At 47.7% G+C, this 15,025-nt stretch overlaps 1 protein-coding gene across 3 annotated transcripts in view; it reads right to left on the minus strand.

Annotated features, from left to right (window-relative positions):
• Positions 1-14,868, minus strand: part of FLOT2 (flotillin 2) — a 31,176-nt gene extending 16,308 nt beyond the window's left edge. For 2 of the 3 annotated variants that reach the window (XM_080983132.1, XM_080983131.1), the window contains exons 1-2: positions 14,719-14,868; positions 2,558-2,639 (exon numbers count right to left, since the gene is read on the minus strand). In XM_080983132.1, the coding sequence (XP_080839258.1) occupies positions 2,558-2,639; positions 14,719-14,767 (131 nt within the window). In that variant the 5' untranslated portion in view covers positions 14,768-14,868. The remainder of the gene's footprint in view (positions 1-2,557; positions 2,640-14,718) is intronic. The other variant, XM_080983130.1, reaches the window with a different exon arrangement.
• Between the last annotated feature and the right edge of the window lie 157 nt (positions 14,869-15,025).

Below are 15,025 nucleotides of genomic sequence, written 5' to 3' on the forward strand. Positions count from 1 at the left end.
GCTCTAGTTGTTACCTACGTAATGCTGTTTCTCATGGCAAGTTCTGCACGGGCCTAGTAAGGTGAGGTGAGAATATTTGTGGGGGTGCAATAGAAAATAGCAGCCTTGTGCAAGATTGTGCAAGAGGAAACATCTGTTGACTTGTTTCCCCACCCGCCCGGGTCAGTGTCGAGCTGCTTAACCACAAAGCCTACGTGGCTGTCATGCTGTCTGGAGTTATGTCCTGGTAGAGAATAGTTATTATTAGATATGCAAACCCTAGCTGTTTCCACCCGTGTGCTACACGTGTATATGCAACATGATGTTATGTGCGCAAGGCTAATAAACATGCAAGGCTGCTATTTTTCTGTTGCACCCCCACAAATATTATTGAAAATGAGAAAATTCTCTGCTAGAAAATCTCCGGAGAATATTCTCCACACTGTAAATTCTAATGTCAGAACCAGTTTTACAACCCACTTTTAAAAAATCTAGTAAATTATAAGTCAAGCTGTGACATTGCCAGTGTAAGTAATGAATGATGATATTTTTTTTTTGATCCAGTTACATTACTGTCATTCACCATTGGCAGTTCTGAAATGTGAACTACAGAAAACAGGGTTTTTTTAATTTTAAAAATGCTATTCATTTAATTTGATGAACATTTGAATTTGTATGTATTTCAACTATATGTAATAACCTTTTTTCTATTTTGGTGTGACCTTATTCTTAGCAATTCTATGCCCTTGGCCATACAGTGTTTTGTTTTGTTTTTCTTTTTTTAACAGAAAGTATCTTTAATGCTTTATACACTTGAAGTACCTTTATACACTTAAAATTATGTGAGGTGGGCTTGATTTAAACAGTTGACATTTCTATATTTTTATTTAGTGCCAGTAAATAAATAAAGTTTTTGCAGTGCCATTCAATGGTACAAGGTGCCACTTACCAGAGACTGACATACTGAAATATATTATCATATAATAATACATTTAATGTTAATGGATTCTTTTTATATGTATGCATATAGTTTTGTTTATCAACTATATTAGCTAATTATACCATTTTCAATCATTAAAATTATATCATTTTCAATGCATTAAAATGAATATTCTCCTATTTTAAATGAGTCTTCTCTAATATTCTCATTAATCAAGAATATTCTCCAAAAGATTATTCCCGAGAGTTTAACATCACTACATGGGCCTTGAACAACACTAGTGTGTCCAAGCCTGTGGTTTGGGGGGCATTTGAATCATGTCAAGGTTACAAATTTAAGCTGGTCTCAAGGACAGTTTTCTTTTTTTGCCAAAATGGTCCAAAGGAAATGGATCCAAGAAACGGCAGCTCTGTGATACGAACTACCTGACAAATCAATTTCCTGGATTATAGGGAGGTGGAGGGAGAAGGAAAGGAACCATGACAGCAAATCAGCGCTCAGATCTGCTGCAGGGTGAATGTGCCTCAAATGTGGCAGCTTTAAAATATTAACAAAATGCCCCACAACTACCATAATGGAGTGGATTGCTGGGGAAAAGTTCTGGGGGTTGCAGGCCTCAGTGTGTATGAAATAAATCCTTTCTGGCTGAGTTTGGAGATCGTATGTCCCTATACATGTTCCCAAAATAGATATGATGTCTCCCATTCATTACTTTTATCATTAAGACCAAAGTGCCCCTGAACCAGGGAAGATGTGTGAGTAAAGGCACCGTTGACCAGAGGCAACAGACCATCTGTCACAATGCTGTCCCTTTCACAGTTAAAGGAGGGTTTTTTTTGGAAGGGGGCTATTAGTTTAACAGCAAAAAGTGTTTGCATAAAGGTTCTGAACCTCTCTGCCTGAAATCAGTTGCTCCAGAGGCTTTTCACCATTCCTTGTTGGGAAGAGAGAAGGGGCTGCTTCAGGCAGCAGATGAGCATAATAACATAAGAAGAGCCCTGCGGGATCAGGCCCATGGCCCATCTAGAGCAGCATCCTGTTCTCACAGGGGCCAACCAATTCCAGTAGGAAACCCACAAGCAGAACTCCGGGTGCAAGAACACTCTCTCCTCCTGCTGTTTCCTGCAGCTGGTATTCAGAAGCACGGAAGTGACAGAAGGGCATTGGAAGGGAGAACGGCGTTCGTTCCCCCTGCGGTGGAGAACGATATGCAGGAAGACTCCTTACACTGAGTGAGATGACTGGTCCATCTAGTTCAAGATTGTCTACACTGACCGGTAGACTCTTCAAGGATTCAGGCAGAGCATCTGTCCCATTCCTACCTGGAGTTCCCCAGAACTGAACCTGGGACCCGCTGTCTGCAAAGTGTATGCTCTACCGCTGAGCTATGGGCCTTCCCCAAATGGTATCACCCTGTCGCCCGGCCAGCTTTAACCAAAGGGACGCTACCTCGCCCTTCGCCTTGCAGCAACTCAACTTAGAGGGAGGGGAGCCCTCGGAAGATGGGGGTCTTCGGGAGTCACGAGGAGCCACTTGATACAGGAGCATGTGGGAAAGCAGCACAGTCACATCTAGCTGGGCCTTGACACAAAGCCGCCTGCCCCCCTCCCCCAGCGATGAGGGTGCTCCCCTCCTTACCTCTGCGTGTCAGAGATGCACCACCAGGCCCAGGCCCAGCCCCCGTAGACATACTGCTTCTCGTCCGAACCGCAGCAACCACCTGCAGAGGAAGCAGAGAGAGCGGTTGGGAACGGGCGCTTTATTTCGTCTATTAAGGATGGCCACCGTTCCAAAGGAGAGGCATTTCCAGGGCAATCAGCAAAGTAGTGAAAAGCTAAAGGCAATGGTATGACCAATATGATGACAACAGAGCCCGGATATGTCAAACTGCTGCACACCCGCTCGCCTGTTTAAACCCTGCCTCCATTTCTGTTCCCTTCCATCTGCCTGCATTTCCAGATTGTAAGCATCTCTCTCTTTGTAAATCGAAAAGGGTGTAAGGAGAGCTTGAGAGATCAGGCCAATGGACCCACTAGACCAGGATCCTGTCCTCACAGTGGTCCAAAGAGATGCCCCGGTGGGAAGTCCGCAAGCAGGACTTGAGCACACCAGAGCCCTCTCCCTTGCTGTTCTAAGATTCTAGTCCTCATGATCATAAATAAAGGAGTGGTTTTAATTAGGAAAATGGGAAGCCGCCTTTTTGGAAGCCAGTCCAATTGGTCCATGGAAGGTGGTGGACTCTCCTTCACTGGAGGTTTTTGAACACAGGTTGGAGGGTCATCTATCAAGGATGCTTTAGCTATGATTCCTGCATTGCAGGGGGTTGGACTAGATGACCTCTGGTGTTCCTTCCAACTCTATGATTCTATGACACGAGCACCAGAGTTCTCTCCCCTCCTGCAGTTTCCAGCAACTGATATTCAGAAGCATTGCAGTTTCCAGTTGTGGAGACAGGGCACTCAGGCTAATAGCCATCTAGCCCTCTCCCCCATGGATCTGTCCAACCACCTTTTAAAGTCATCCAAGTTTGTGGCAAACATTGTTTTTCACAGTTGAACTACGTGCTGTTTGAAGCCCTTTCTTTTCTCTGTCCTGAATCTTTCAACATTCAGCTTCATGGGATGCCCACAAGTTCCAGTCTTATAAGGGAGAAAAGCTCTTCTCTATCTACTTCCTCTCTGCTGGGCATAATTCAATAAAATATAATGGCAAAGGAAGAGTATACATGAGTAGCCAACAGTTGCAGGGAGAAGGTCAGGCAGCCAAAGCTCAGAATGAGCTCAGGCTTGCAAGAGAGGTTGAAAATAATAACGAAAGGTTTCATTAGCTATGTCTGAAGCAAGAGGAACAGCAGGCAAGCGGTAGCTCCTCTGCATGCAGAAGATGGAAAAAAGCTATTGGGTGAAGGTGGAACAGGTCAACACCTACTTTGCCTCTGTCTACACCCAAAAGGAAAGCAGTGCCCAATCTGGGGATAACAGAATAAACAATGGAAGGAGGGAGCTGCAGCCCACGATAGGAAAATAGGTAGTGAGGGTAGTAAAGCTACTTTAAATGAATTCAAATCTCCAGGGCCTGATGAGCTGCACCTAATGATACTTAAGGAGCGGGCAGGTATAATCTCAGAGCCTCTTTCTATAATATTTGAGAATTCTTGGGGAATTATCCCTGTAGATTGGAGGGGGGCAACTGTTGTCTCCATCATCCAGAGAGAGGAGCCATCCCAGTTGTAAAGGCTGGCCTCCAGGCGCCTCTGGGGCACAGATAATTAAGCAGTCGGTGTGTGACCACTTAGAAAATGGTGCAGCAAGAGTTTCTCACAGTCAAGTCATCCAGACAAATTTCTTTCTTTTTTTTAACTTTAAACTTCTCTGTTGGGGGGTGCACAACTGCCTGCAACTACCCTTAATTTTCTCATTGTCTCGGCAGCCATAGGAGAAACTTGCTTTCCACTTTAAAAAAAAATAAATTAATTAAAAAGCAAGTTCTCAGAACTTCAGAAATAGCCATATGCAGCTTAATGGATAGGAAACAGGAGCAGGTGGGGGCTGGCACCATAGGACACTCCCCCCTCTATCACACACACTCCCACCCAGGCCCAGTGCAATTTCCTGCTGCAGCTGTGCAGGAAAGATTAAATCAGGAGAGGGAGCCAAGAGATCACCTATGACCGAATTGGTGCACAGCCATTCAGAAGCTCTCCTCCTCCTCCTCTGGCAGGCAGGCAGGCAGGCAGGGAACTGGGCCAGTTCCCATTCCTCTGCGCGTGACCCACGCCTGTGACTTTCTCAACCTCAGGGCTCTGCCAACTGTGTTTTGCAGCACACCGCCCTCAGCAGACGGCCCCCCACAGCTCAGGAAGATTTAGGAAGCAGAGGAGGAAGGAAGCATTCTGGTCCCTACCCGGCCCAGAAGGAGCTTTTATTAGATCGTTTGATTGTAAAACGAATATTGTATCCCCCCCCGCCTTTCCACTCCTGCACTTCCGTCAAATCTCCAACTCCTTGAACGCCTTTGTGAATCAATTCTGCCCAATCGTTCAGATTGATTGCAGTCGTCTCTCAGAGGAAAACCGAAATAAAATATCTTCAGAACAAGCAAGGAAACCAATGGCAAACAGTGAACACCCTGTCCCTTCAGAGCTGTTTGGAATTAACACACCCCTCAACAGGGAGCTCAGAATTATCCTGGAGGATTCAGCCCAGAAGCACCTGTGGGAGATGGGGAGGCACCTGGGTGCTTTAAGAGTCTGAATGCCAATAACCCACCGTGGCAACAGAAGGGGCCTGGAAGAACCAGTGGTTTCACAGCAAGCCTGCCCGCTCTCAGGGACTGCAGGGTCCAGTAAAGGGGACCTAAAACTTTCCAAATCCCTGAGAAAAAGCTGAAAACTCCACTGGGCCTCCAAGATGTCAGTGGCAGGGCACCTGCGGTGCATGAGAGAGGTGCCAGTGGCATCTCAAGGAAGGAGACCCCATGTCTGAAACCCTGGAGAGCGGCTGCTAGTCAGTGTAGGCTATAGTGAGCGAGAGGGACGCGTGGCCTAGCTCAAGGGTTACACAGAAACATGAGGACTGGAGTCTTACTTTAGGGGAATGGCTTGTGCAGCTCAGCGGCAGATCACCTGCAGAAGCTCCAAAGTTCAATCCCCGGTGACATCTCCAGGCAGGGTTGGGAATGGACCCTGCCCGAAACCCTGGAGAGCCACTGCTGCCAGCCAGTGTAGACAACACTGAGGTAGGTGGACCAAAGGTCTGACTCAAGAGAGGGCAGTTTCCTCTGTTGCTCATTAACCAGCCACTTTCCTTCAGCACCCACGACTCTGTAGCTCCCCTTGGCTGTTCATTCACTTGCAAAAAACCCCCCACCATTGCCAAATGCAGCCCTGCAGGCAAGAACTTCATCTCAGAAGCAGGGGTGGGGGCTAGTTCAGAAGGCGAAAGCAGCCAGAATTCAGGTGGAATGGTTATTCTTCCACCCCAAAGCAGAAAATCTTGCTGGGGGGTGTAGGGGGGTGTAGTAGCAAATGATGATGCTATTTTGGGGAGGGGAGGGAGGTGGAGAGGAAAGGAGGACTGGCACTGAGAAAGGCCGGCCAGCCACACCCGCTGCTGTTTTCCTCATTGTGCCTCAGGGAGGTCCCTGCTGGCTGTGTAATCAGATTTGCTCAGATGGAAGGAAAAGTGCAGCCAGCAGGCGAGATCCTGGGAGACAACAACGTTAGAGACAGAGATATGAAAGCTAGGGGTTAAATGGCACCTTAAACTGAGGTTATGGGCGCAACAACGGAACGTCTAGGTTCCACCTAAACATTAGCAAACAGTCTGTGAGCACCTAGAAAGGAATGCTGTGATCACCAATAGTCAGCATGGATTTCTGAAAAATAAGTCATGTCAGACTAACCTGATCTCGTTTTTTGACAGAATTACAAGCCTGGTAGATGAAGGCAACGCAATGGATGTAGCCTACCTTGATTTCAGCAAGGCATTTGACAAGGTGCCCCATGATACTCTTGTAAAGAAGCTGGTAAAATGTGGTCTTGACTATGCTACCACTCAGTGGATTTGTAACTGGCTGACTGACCGAACCCAAAGGGTGCTCATCAATGGTTCCTCTTCATCCTGGAGAAGAGTGACTAGTGGGGTGCCACAGGGTTCTGTCTTGGGCCCGGTCTTATTCAACATCTTTATCAACGACTTGGATGATGGACTCAAGGGCATCCTGATCAAATTTGCAGATGACACCAAACTGGGAGGGGTGGCTAACACCCCAGAGGACAGGATCACACTTCAAAACAACCTTGACAGATTAGAGAACTGGGCAAAAACAAACAAGATGAATTTTAACAGGGAGAAATGTAAAGTATTGCACTTGGGCAAAAAAAATGAGAGGCACAATACAAGATGGGTGACACCTGGCTTGAGAGCAGTACATGTGAAAAGGATCTAGGAGTCTTGGTTGACCACAAACTTGACATGAGCCAACAGTGTGACGCGGCAGCTAAAAAAGCCAACGCAATTCTGGGCCTCATCAATAGGAGTATAGCATCTAGATCAAGGGAAGTAATAGTGCCACTGTATTCTGCTCTGGTCAGACCTCACCTGGAGTACTGTGTCCAGTTCTGGGCACCACAGTTCAAGAAGGACACTGACAAACTGGAACGTGTCCAGAGGAGGGCAACCAAAATGGTCAAAGGCCTGGAAACGATGCCTTATGAGGAACGGCTAAGGGAGCTGGGCATGTTTAGCCTGGAGAAGAGGAGGTTAAGGGGTGATATGATAGCCATGTTCAAATATAGAAAAGGATGTCACATAGAGGAGGGAGAAAGGTTGTTTTCTGCTGCTCCAGAGAAGCGGACACGGAGCAATGGATCCAAACTACAAGCAAGAAGATTCCACCTAAACATTAGGAAGAACTTCCTGACAGTAAGAGCTGTTCGACAGTGGAATTTGCTGCCAAGGAGTGTGGTGGAGTCTCCTTCTTTGGAGGTCTTTAAGCAGAGGCTTGACAACCATATGTCAGGAGTGCTCTGATGGTGTTTCCTGCTTGGCAGGGGGTTGGACTCGATGGCCCTTGTGGTCTCTTCCAACTCTATGATTCTATGATTCTATGAGGTGTACTTTTCAATAACAAGAATACAACGCTGAAAATGAATGAACTGCAGCTAAAATATTTTGTTCATTTTTCACATGGTCTAGTCCTTCCCCTGCCCACCCCATAATATTCTTAAGAGGGTCTCATCTCCAGTCTTCAGGGAGTAGCTGGAAGCAGGGAGGAAGAAAAAGGTCCTCCTTTCCTTCCACTCCACAGTTTTAACCTGAAATATTAGGTGCAGTTCTGTGCCCAGAGCTCAGGAACCCTCCCCTGGGGACCACCATGAGCAGATCATCCCAGTTCCTTTGCCATTTTGGAGCACTGATGAGGCTCTCTCTCTCTTTTTCTCTCTTTCTCTACTACTATTTGTATAAATTTAAAAGGACTTTGCAGCTCACTCTCTGTTTGTTTTTTATAGAGTCACACACAAGCACAGCAAGGTCCACATTCACAGAATGTCAACTAACTTCCTTATGGAAAGACATTCTGGATTTTTTTTAAAAAAAATATACCTTTAAATCTGTGAATATTCACAGGAGAACTATGATTGCGACTGTGACTTTCACATACGATGAAACGCTTGAGACCATGTACATTTTTCTTTATTACAAGCTTATGGGGTCCTTCTTATATCCTTCTCTTTTGTATTGTTTTGTTTTGAAATGTATTTAACTCTCTGTTTCCCTTATCCACTTTATAGGTATTTGTACCCATTTTCCTGTATTACAAAACTGTACTAATATATATACATATTTATACTTTGTGATATATCTAGTATACAGTATTGCAATGTTTAGCTGGTCAGGTATCGCCCAGCCCTAGGCCTTACAGTGGTACCTTGGGTTAAGTACTTAATTTGTTCTGGAGGTCTGTTCTTAACCTGAAACTGTTCTTAACCTGAAGCACCACTTTAGCTAATGGGGCCTCCAGCTGCTGCGCCACCACCGCACGATTTCTGTTCTCATCCTGAAGCAAAGTTCTTAACCCGAGGTACTATTTCTGGGTTAGCGGAGTCTGTAACCTGAAGCGTATGTAACCCGAGGTACCACTGTATTACTAAATGCAACTTTGAAAACTCTTCTCAAACAGGGTGACAGTAAAGGCTTAGTTGTAAACCTATTCGTACTAAATTGGCACAGTGGTGGAATCTGGGACTACACAAGGGGGGGGGTGACCCGCTTGTGATCTTCCAGAGGTACCTGAACAGCTGCTGGAAAGAACAAAGCATACTCGCTTGATGCAGCAGCAAGGGTTTCACCTCCTGGGTTGAAAATACTACATCTCCTAATTACATGCAGCTTGACATGTAAAGGAAGCAGAGCACGGCTTGGAGAGGAAGCCCCCCCCCCCCCCCCGCCTAGAGAGCTCTCCCAAACAAGGGTTTGGACAGGGAGAAGGGAAGCAGAGGAAAACAGAGGCTGCTCCTCCCTCTCTGCTGCTAAGTCTTGGCAAAAGGAATCCTGATTCCCGAAAAGATAGCAGCTGTTGGAAAGGAGCCCACCTCTCTCCAGAGAAAGGCTGTTGCACAACGGCCTGTCCTTCCTTACAAGCTAACGGGAAATTTTGCAACAGGCTGCCTGCACAGACGCAAAGTGGGTCACGGGTTCATCCACCTAATCTCATTTAGACACGAGAAATAAAGACAGGCAGTGCTCATGCTGCGTCTCTGGGCAACTGCAGGCTGGTGTGCCAGTTTAAGGGCTAGCCAGCAATTTTGGCAAACAGTCCCCTAAGCCACCAGCAGAGGCACAACCCACACCTCAACAAAAGCAGCAAAGCAAACACAGATTGTTTGCTTGGGAGTTAAAATAGAACAAGGCAGCACGAACAGTCCAGCTGCCAGGTTATCGTGGACTTGTCTCGGGGCTTGACATTCCCTGCAAACATCGGAAAATGCTGGACACAAACACACACACACACTCCACTGCAAGACTTCATGCCACAGGTGGGCTGCCGATTGGTAAGGGGGCCTCAGTTTAAACCTAGTCCAGCCTGCCACAAAAACTTGCTGGGGAAGCCATTCCCTGTCACGGAAGGAAGCAATTATTCCATCCTAATAGGTTAGTTAGTACCTTGTCAGCACTGGGTGAATGCAACTCTCACCCTGATTATGATGCTTTGGGGTAGGATTTAAACAAGCAAAAATCCTCCAGAAATCTTTCCCTGGTAACAGTTCTCCTGGTGCCACTTGCTAGTTAGGTGTGAGTTTTTTATATTCATTGGTTATACCATTGGATTTCTTGAGGAAGAGGGGCTGGGGCCCAGCCCTGGCCAGAAGTCACAGGACTCCCGTAGCGGAGTCATGGGGCCTTATCCAAGATATGGAGGGCCAGGATGTGGTTACTCAAACCAGAGGCATGTTGATTACTTCATGTCCTCATTGCAGAGAGAGGGCAGGGTGGGATGACTCTGGCACTGGAAGAAGGTTCGGGGGGTTCGATTTGATTAAGTCTTGTGCTCGCAAGGCTCCAGGCCTCCTGACACGCACAGGAACACAGCCTGCATTCATCTGCTGCTGGACACGGACCAACCCTGCAGTGCTAAGAATGCTTCCCATTTCAAAAAGTGCCCAGAAAGCAGATGGGAAATGCTGTCCAGTAACACCATAGACCCTTGGACCACCCTTTTTTCCTATCGAGGGCAGGCTGGCAACACAACTTGCGAACACAGCCTGCCTGCCTGCCTGCCACAAGACTGGGGGAGCAAGAGGGGAAAATCCAGGACTGATCATGCCTCTTGAGCATGCAGACAACGCAAATGTATGCTGGTAGGCCTGTACAAATTCACACAAGATTATTGGGGTCAGCCTTGTTACTCCTATGTTGGAAAATACCAGCTAATAACAATAATTTAAACAAATACTAATTTTATTATCTAGCTGTTTTATTATCTAGTTGTTTCCTGGTTCTGCTGGATCTCTCAGCGGCCTTTGACACCATCGACCATAACATCCTTCTGGACCGTCTAGAGGGGCTGGGAGCTGGGGGCACTGTTATACAGTGGTTTCGCTCCTCCCTCCTGGGCCGTGTTCAGAAAGTGGTGGTGGGGGATGAGTGTTCAGACCCCTGGGCCCTCACTTGTGGGGTGCCTCAGGGTTCTGTCCTCTCCCCCATGCTTTTTAACATCTATATGAAGCCGCTGGGAGAGATCATCAGGGGGTTTGGACTGGGTGTCCATCAATATGCAGATGATACCCAGCTCTACCTCTCTTTCAAATCAGAACCAGTGAAGGCGGTGAAGGTCCTGTGTGAGTGCCTGGAGGCGGTTGGAGGATGGATGGCGGCTAATGGATTGAAGTTGAATCCTGACAAGACAGAAATATTGTTTTTGGGGGACAGGGGGCGGGCTGGTGTGGAGGACTCCCGGGTCCTGAATAGGGTAACTGTGCCCCTGAAGGATCAGGTGCGCAGCCTGGGAGTAATTTTGGACTCACAGCTGTCCATGGAGGCGCAGATCAATTCTGTATCCAGGGCAGCTGTCTACCAACTCCACCTGGTACACAGGCTGAGACCCTACCTGCCCGCGGACTGTCTCACCAGAGTGGTGCATGCTCTAGTTATCTCCCACTTGGACTACTGCAACGTGCTCTGCGTGGGGCTACCTTTGAAGGTGACCCAGAAACTACAACTAATCCAGAATGCGACAGCTAGACTGGTGACTGGGGGCGGCCGCCGAGACCACATAACACCGGTCTTGAAAGACCTACATTGGCTCCCAGTACGTTTCCGAGCACAATTCAAAGTGTTGGTGTTGACCTTTAAAGCCCTAAACGGCCTCGGCCCAGTATACCTGAAGGAGCGTCTCCACCCCCATCGTTCTGCCCGGACGCTGAGGTCCAGCGCCGAGGGCCTTCTGGCGGTTCCCTCATTGCGAGAAGCAAAGCTACAGGGAACCAGGCAGAGGGCCTTCTCGGTAGTGGCGCCCGCCCTGTGGAACGCCCTCCCATCAGATGTCAAAGCGATAAATAACTACCTGACATTTAGAAGACATCTTAAGGCAGCCCTGTTCAGGGAAGTTTTTAATCTGTGATATTTTACTGTATTTTTGGTTTCTATGGAAGCCGCCCAGAGTGGCTGGGGAAACCCAGCCAGATGGGCGGGGTACATATAATAAATTATTATTATTATTATTATAGCTGGGTTTCCCAACCAACCTGGTCAGCTTCCAGCACATATAAAAAGATAACAAAATGTCAAACATTGAAAACTTCCTGATACAGGGCTGCCTTCAGATGTCTTCTAAAAGTTGTGTAGTTCTTTAGCTCCTCTGCATTTGATGGGAGGGCATTCCACAGGGTAGATGCCACCACCGAGAAGCCCCTCTGCCTGGTTCCCTGCAACTTCACTTCTTGCAGTGAGGGAACCGTTAGAAGGCCCTTGGAGTTGGACCTCAATGTCCAGGCTGAATGATGGGGGTGGAGACGCTCCTTCAGGTGTAATGAAGTTTAAGAGGAGTGCAATTATAAAGCATCAAATTAAACAGGTATTTGTACAGCCTAAGGTTTTATTTTCCATGTGAAAGAGGCTACTAGTGGGAAGTTGATGTTCTACGGAAATATGTGAAATGAGGGAAGCCTCTGGGTCATGAACTCACAGAGCATCTACTCAACTCTCAGTCCCCACGTCTACAATTTGGGAGAATTGTACTGCTCTACATTACAGAACTGTTGGGAGGATTACAAGGACTACATACAACACGTGGTTTGAGTGCTCTGGAACATGGTATATAAAATGCTAAAAACTAATGCTGGTGTATTTCCATCCCACTCTGTTCCCGTCCGAAGTCTAGGCAGGGGTGGGGTTCTCCCTGCCTATAAGAACTTCCAAGCAGGCAAGGAAGGACAGTAGCTCAGCAGCAGAGCACCTGCTTTGCCTGGAGAAGGTCCCGGGTTCAATCCCCTGATTCTCCTGTTAAAAACATACCAGGGAGCAGAGAGAGTGGAAGATCCGCAGTTGCCCAAGACCCTGGAAGAGCTGCTGCCAGTCAGAGTAGACAACACTAGGCAGAGGATTAGTGGCTTGACTCAGTAGGCAGATCCTCATCTGCAGAGGTTGGATGGCCACCTGCCAGGGATTCTTTAGCTCTGATGATTCCTGCATTGCAAGGGGTTGGACTAGATGACCCTCGGGGTCCCTTCCACCTCTACAATTCTGTGATTCCGTGTCTGTAACAGGATTAACCTGCACAGCCAAGGTTCATGGAAGACACACTCTGCCCATGTTCATGTTATATTCCATATTTTCTTTCCAGACCACTCGAGGCCATTTCCTTCCCAAACAGAAAAAAGCAGGAGGGTGTGGTGGTTATTAAGAGCGCTATGTTTTCCCCAGAATGATTTTCCATCTACTGCAGTAGCTTTGGCTACACTGAGACAGTAATAAAAGGGAGAATGGAGGCTCTCAAGGGAGGTGGAGGCTCCCACCACCAACACACACACCCTGACCGCTTTTACGAGCTGAACTGGCCTCTTCCAATTGTAATCACAGCAGCTCACACCTTCTTTTTCCTGAAAATAACTTACTGGGCTACAAATCACGTATTTTCCCTTGGAAGTATGTTCCTGTAAAGCTCAGATACCTGGCAGAGAACACATTCAGAGGCACCCCCATCCTATTAACTGTAATATCATACCAAACCGCGGTGCTGGAAAATGATAAGTGGGTTGCAGGATCCTCATGAAGCAGGAAGAAAACATTTCAGGAGATGCACAAATACAATCAATCTAAGTTGCATTTTCATACAACTGTTTCCCATCAAGCAAAAGCACCTGCCCACTTTAATAAGCCTCAGATGAAAACAGGAAGCATTCAGCACCATTTTCTTAAGAGAAGTTCAAATCACTGAGAAATGGATCTCTAACTAATTTTGCAGTTTGTGTCCGGAGCGGATGGGAGCTTAACTGAATGCAAACCAGCTAATGCTCAGTCCAAGCGCTACAGACCCGGTGGGACACATTGTGTCACTGTTGTGATTATTATTCATAAACAAAAACCCAAGGCCTTATGGGGAGCTCCGTGCTGTACAAGGTGGGTTGTGTGTGTGATATTATTAATATTAAGGCTAATTTCAAATTTCTAAAGAACTGTACACTTTTTTTAAGACAGAGACTAAGTGGCAGGGAAAATATGTGTGCATGTTTTCCAGAGACACAGGCTGTGTTCATTTTTGTTGCAGCAAAACCAACAAATAATCTTATGCCATAGTAAGAGTTGCTGGTCTTTAAGGTGCCACAAACAAGACTTCTGTGTAGGTTGTGGGTTGTTTTTCTTCTCCTCCATATTAAGCGGTATATAAATGCCACAAATGGTGTCTCCCTGTGTTAAAAGAGATTTCTGCATACTTTTGTGTTTATGTACATGAGTATATATTTATGTGGAGGGGTGTACAAGAGAGAAATATATTTGTATACGTGAATAGCACACTTTCTGTGGCTGCTTACATAGAATATATATGATATAAATAAATGTGCACAGGAGAGATGTTATATACCTATAGGTGCATGATATATATATCTGTGAACGTGTGAAGTACGTGTAAGAAAGATATCAGTGTGTGTCTGTAAGAAAGATGTGTTTGCAATGTGTGTGCAGGCGTTAAGAGAGAGCTCTGTGTGGATGGGCGCTATGTTGTTTGCATAAGCAATCTCTGCGTGTGTTCTGTAGGTGGGTGCATAAGAGAAATCTCTGTGTAAACGCGTGCTGTGCTGTTGGCGCGAGAGATCCGTGTGTGCCGTCTACCCATCCGTGTGCAGGCGTGGGAAAAATTTACGTGCGCGTGCCCTCTCTGTGCGAGAGACACCTGCGCATTTGTACATGATGTGCCGTTTGTGTAACAGGGAGATCTCCGTGTGCCTGGGATGGATGCGCGTGTGTGCTTGTGCAAGAGAAATCTCTGCGTACCTGTCCGCTCCCGTGTCAGAGAGCGCTGTGTGCATGCAGGCATACACGTGTGTGTGTGTGTGTGTGTCCTACATGTGTCCCCACAGAGGGGAGGGATAAAGCCCCCCCCCAAGCCTCACCCAATTCAAGGAGGAAGACCCCCCCCGGGAGGGAAGGAGGAAGGAGAACAGCAGGAAGGAGGAAGAAGAGGGCGAGGCAGACCTGCGAGGCAGACGACGAGCTGCGGAGGGAGGGGGGGCCTCAGCGTCCCTCCCCCCCTTGAGGAAAACAAGCCCCCCCTCACGCTCCCCCCCTTGGTCTCCTTACCTGACACGACGAGGGCCTCGTTGGGCCCCACCGTGTGGCAGTTGCCCATGGCGACTCGACCCAGCCAACGCCAAGCAGCAGCCCGCCCCCTCCCACCGACCACCACGGCGCACGCGCACTGCGCTCCGCCCGATTAACGGGTCGGGGGGAATCTTCGGGAGGAGCGGCAGCGGCACCGCCTCCTTCCTCGGCTCCTCCCCCGCCCCTGAAGGCTCCGCCCACAGGAAGCGCGTCCGAGGCGGGGGGGGGAGAGAGCGGGAGAGCGTGGGCGGGAAAAGGAAAGAGCGGGAAAGGGGAGCGGAGGGTG

Source organism: Podarcis pityusensis (assembly GCF_964106645.2).
Source record: "Podarcis pityusensis genome assembly, chromosome: 15".
NCBI lineage: Eukaryota > Metazoa > Chordata > Lepidosauria > Squamata > Lacertidae > Podarcis > Podarcis pityusensis.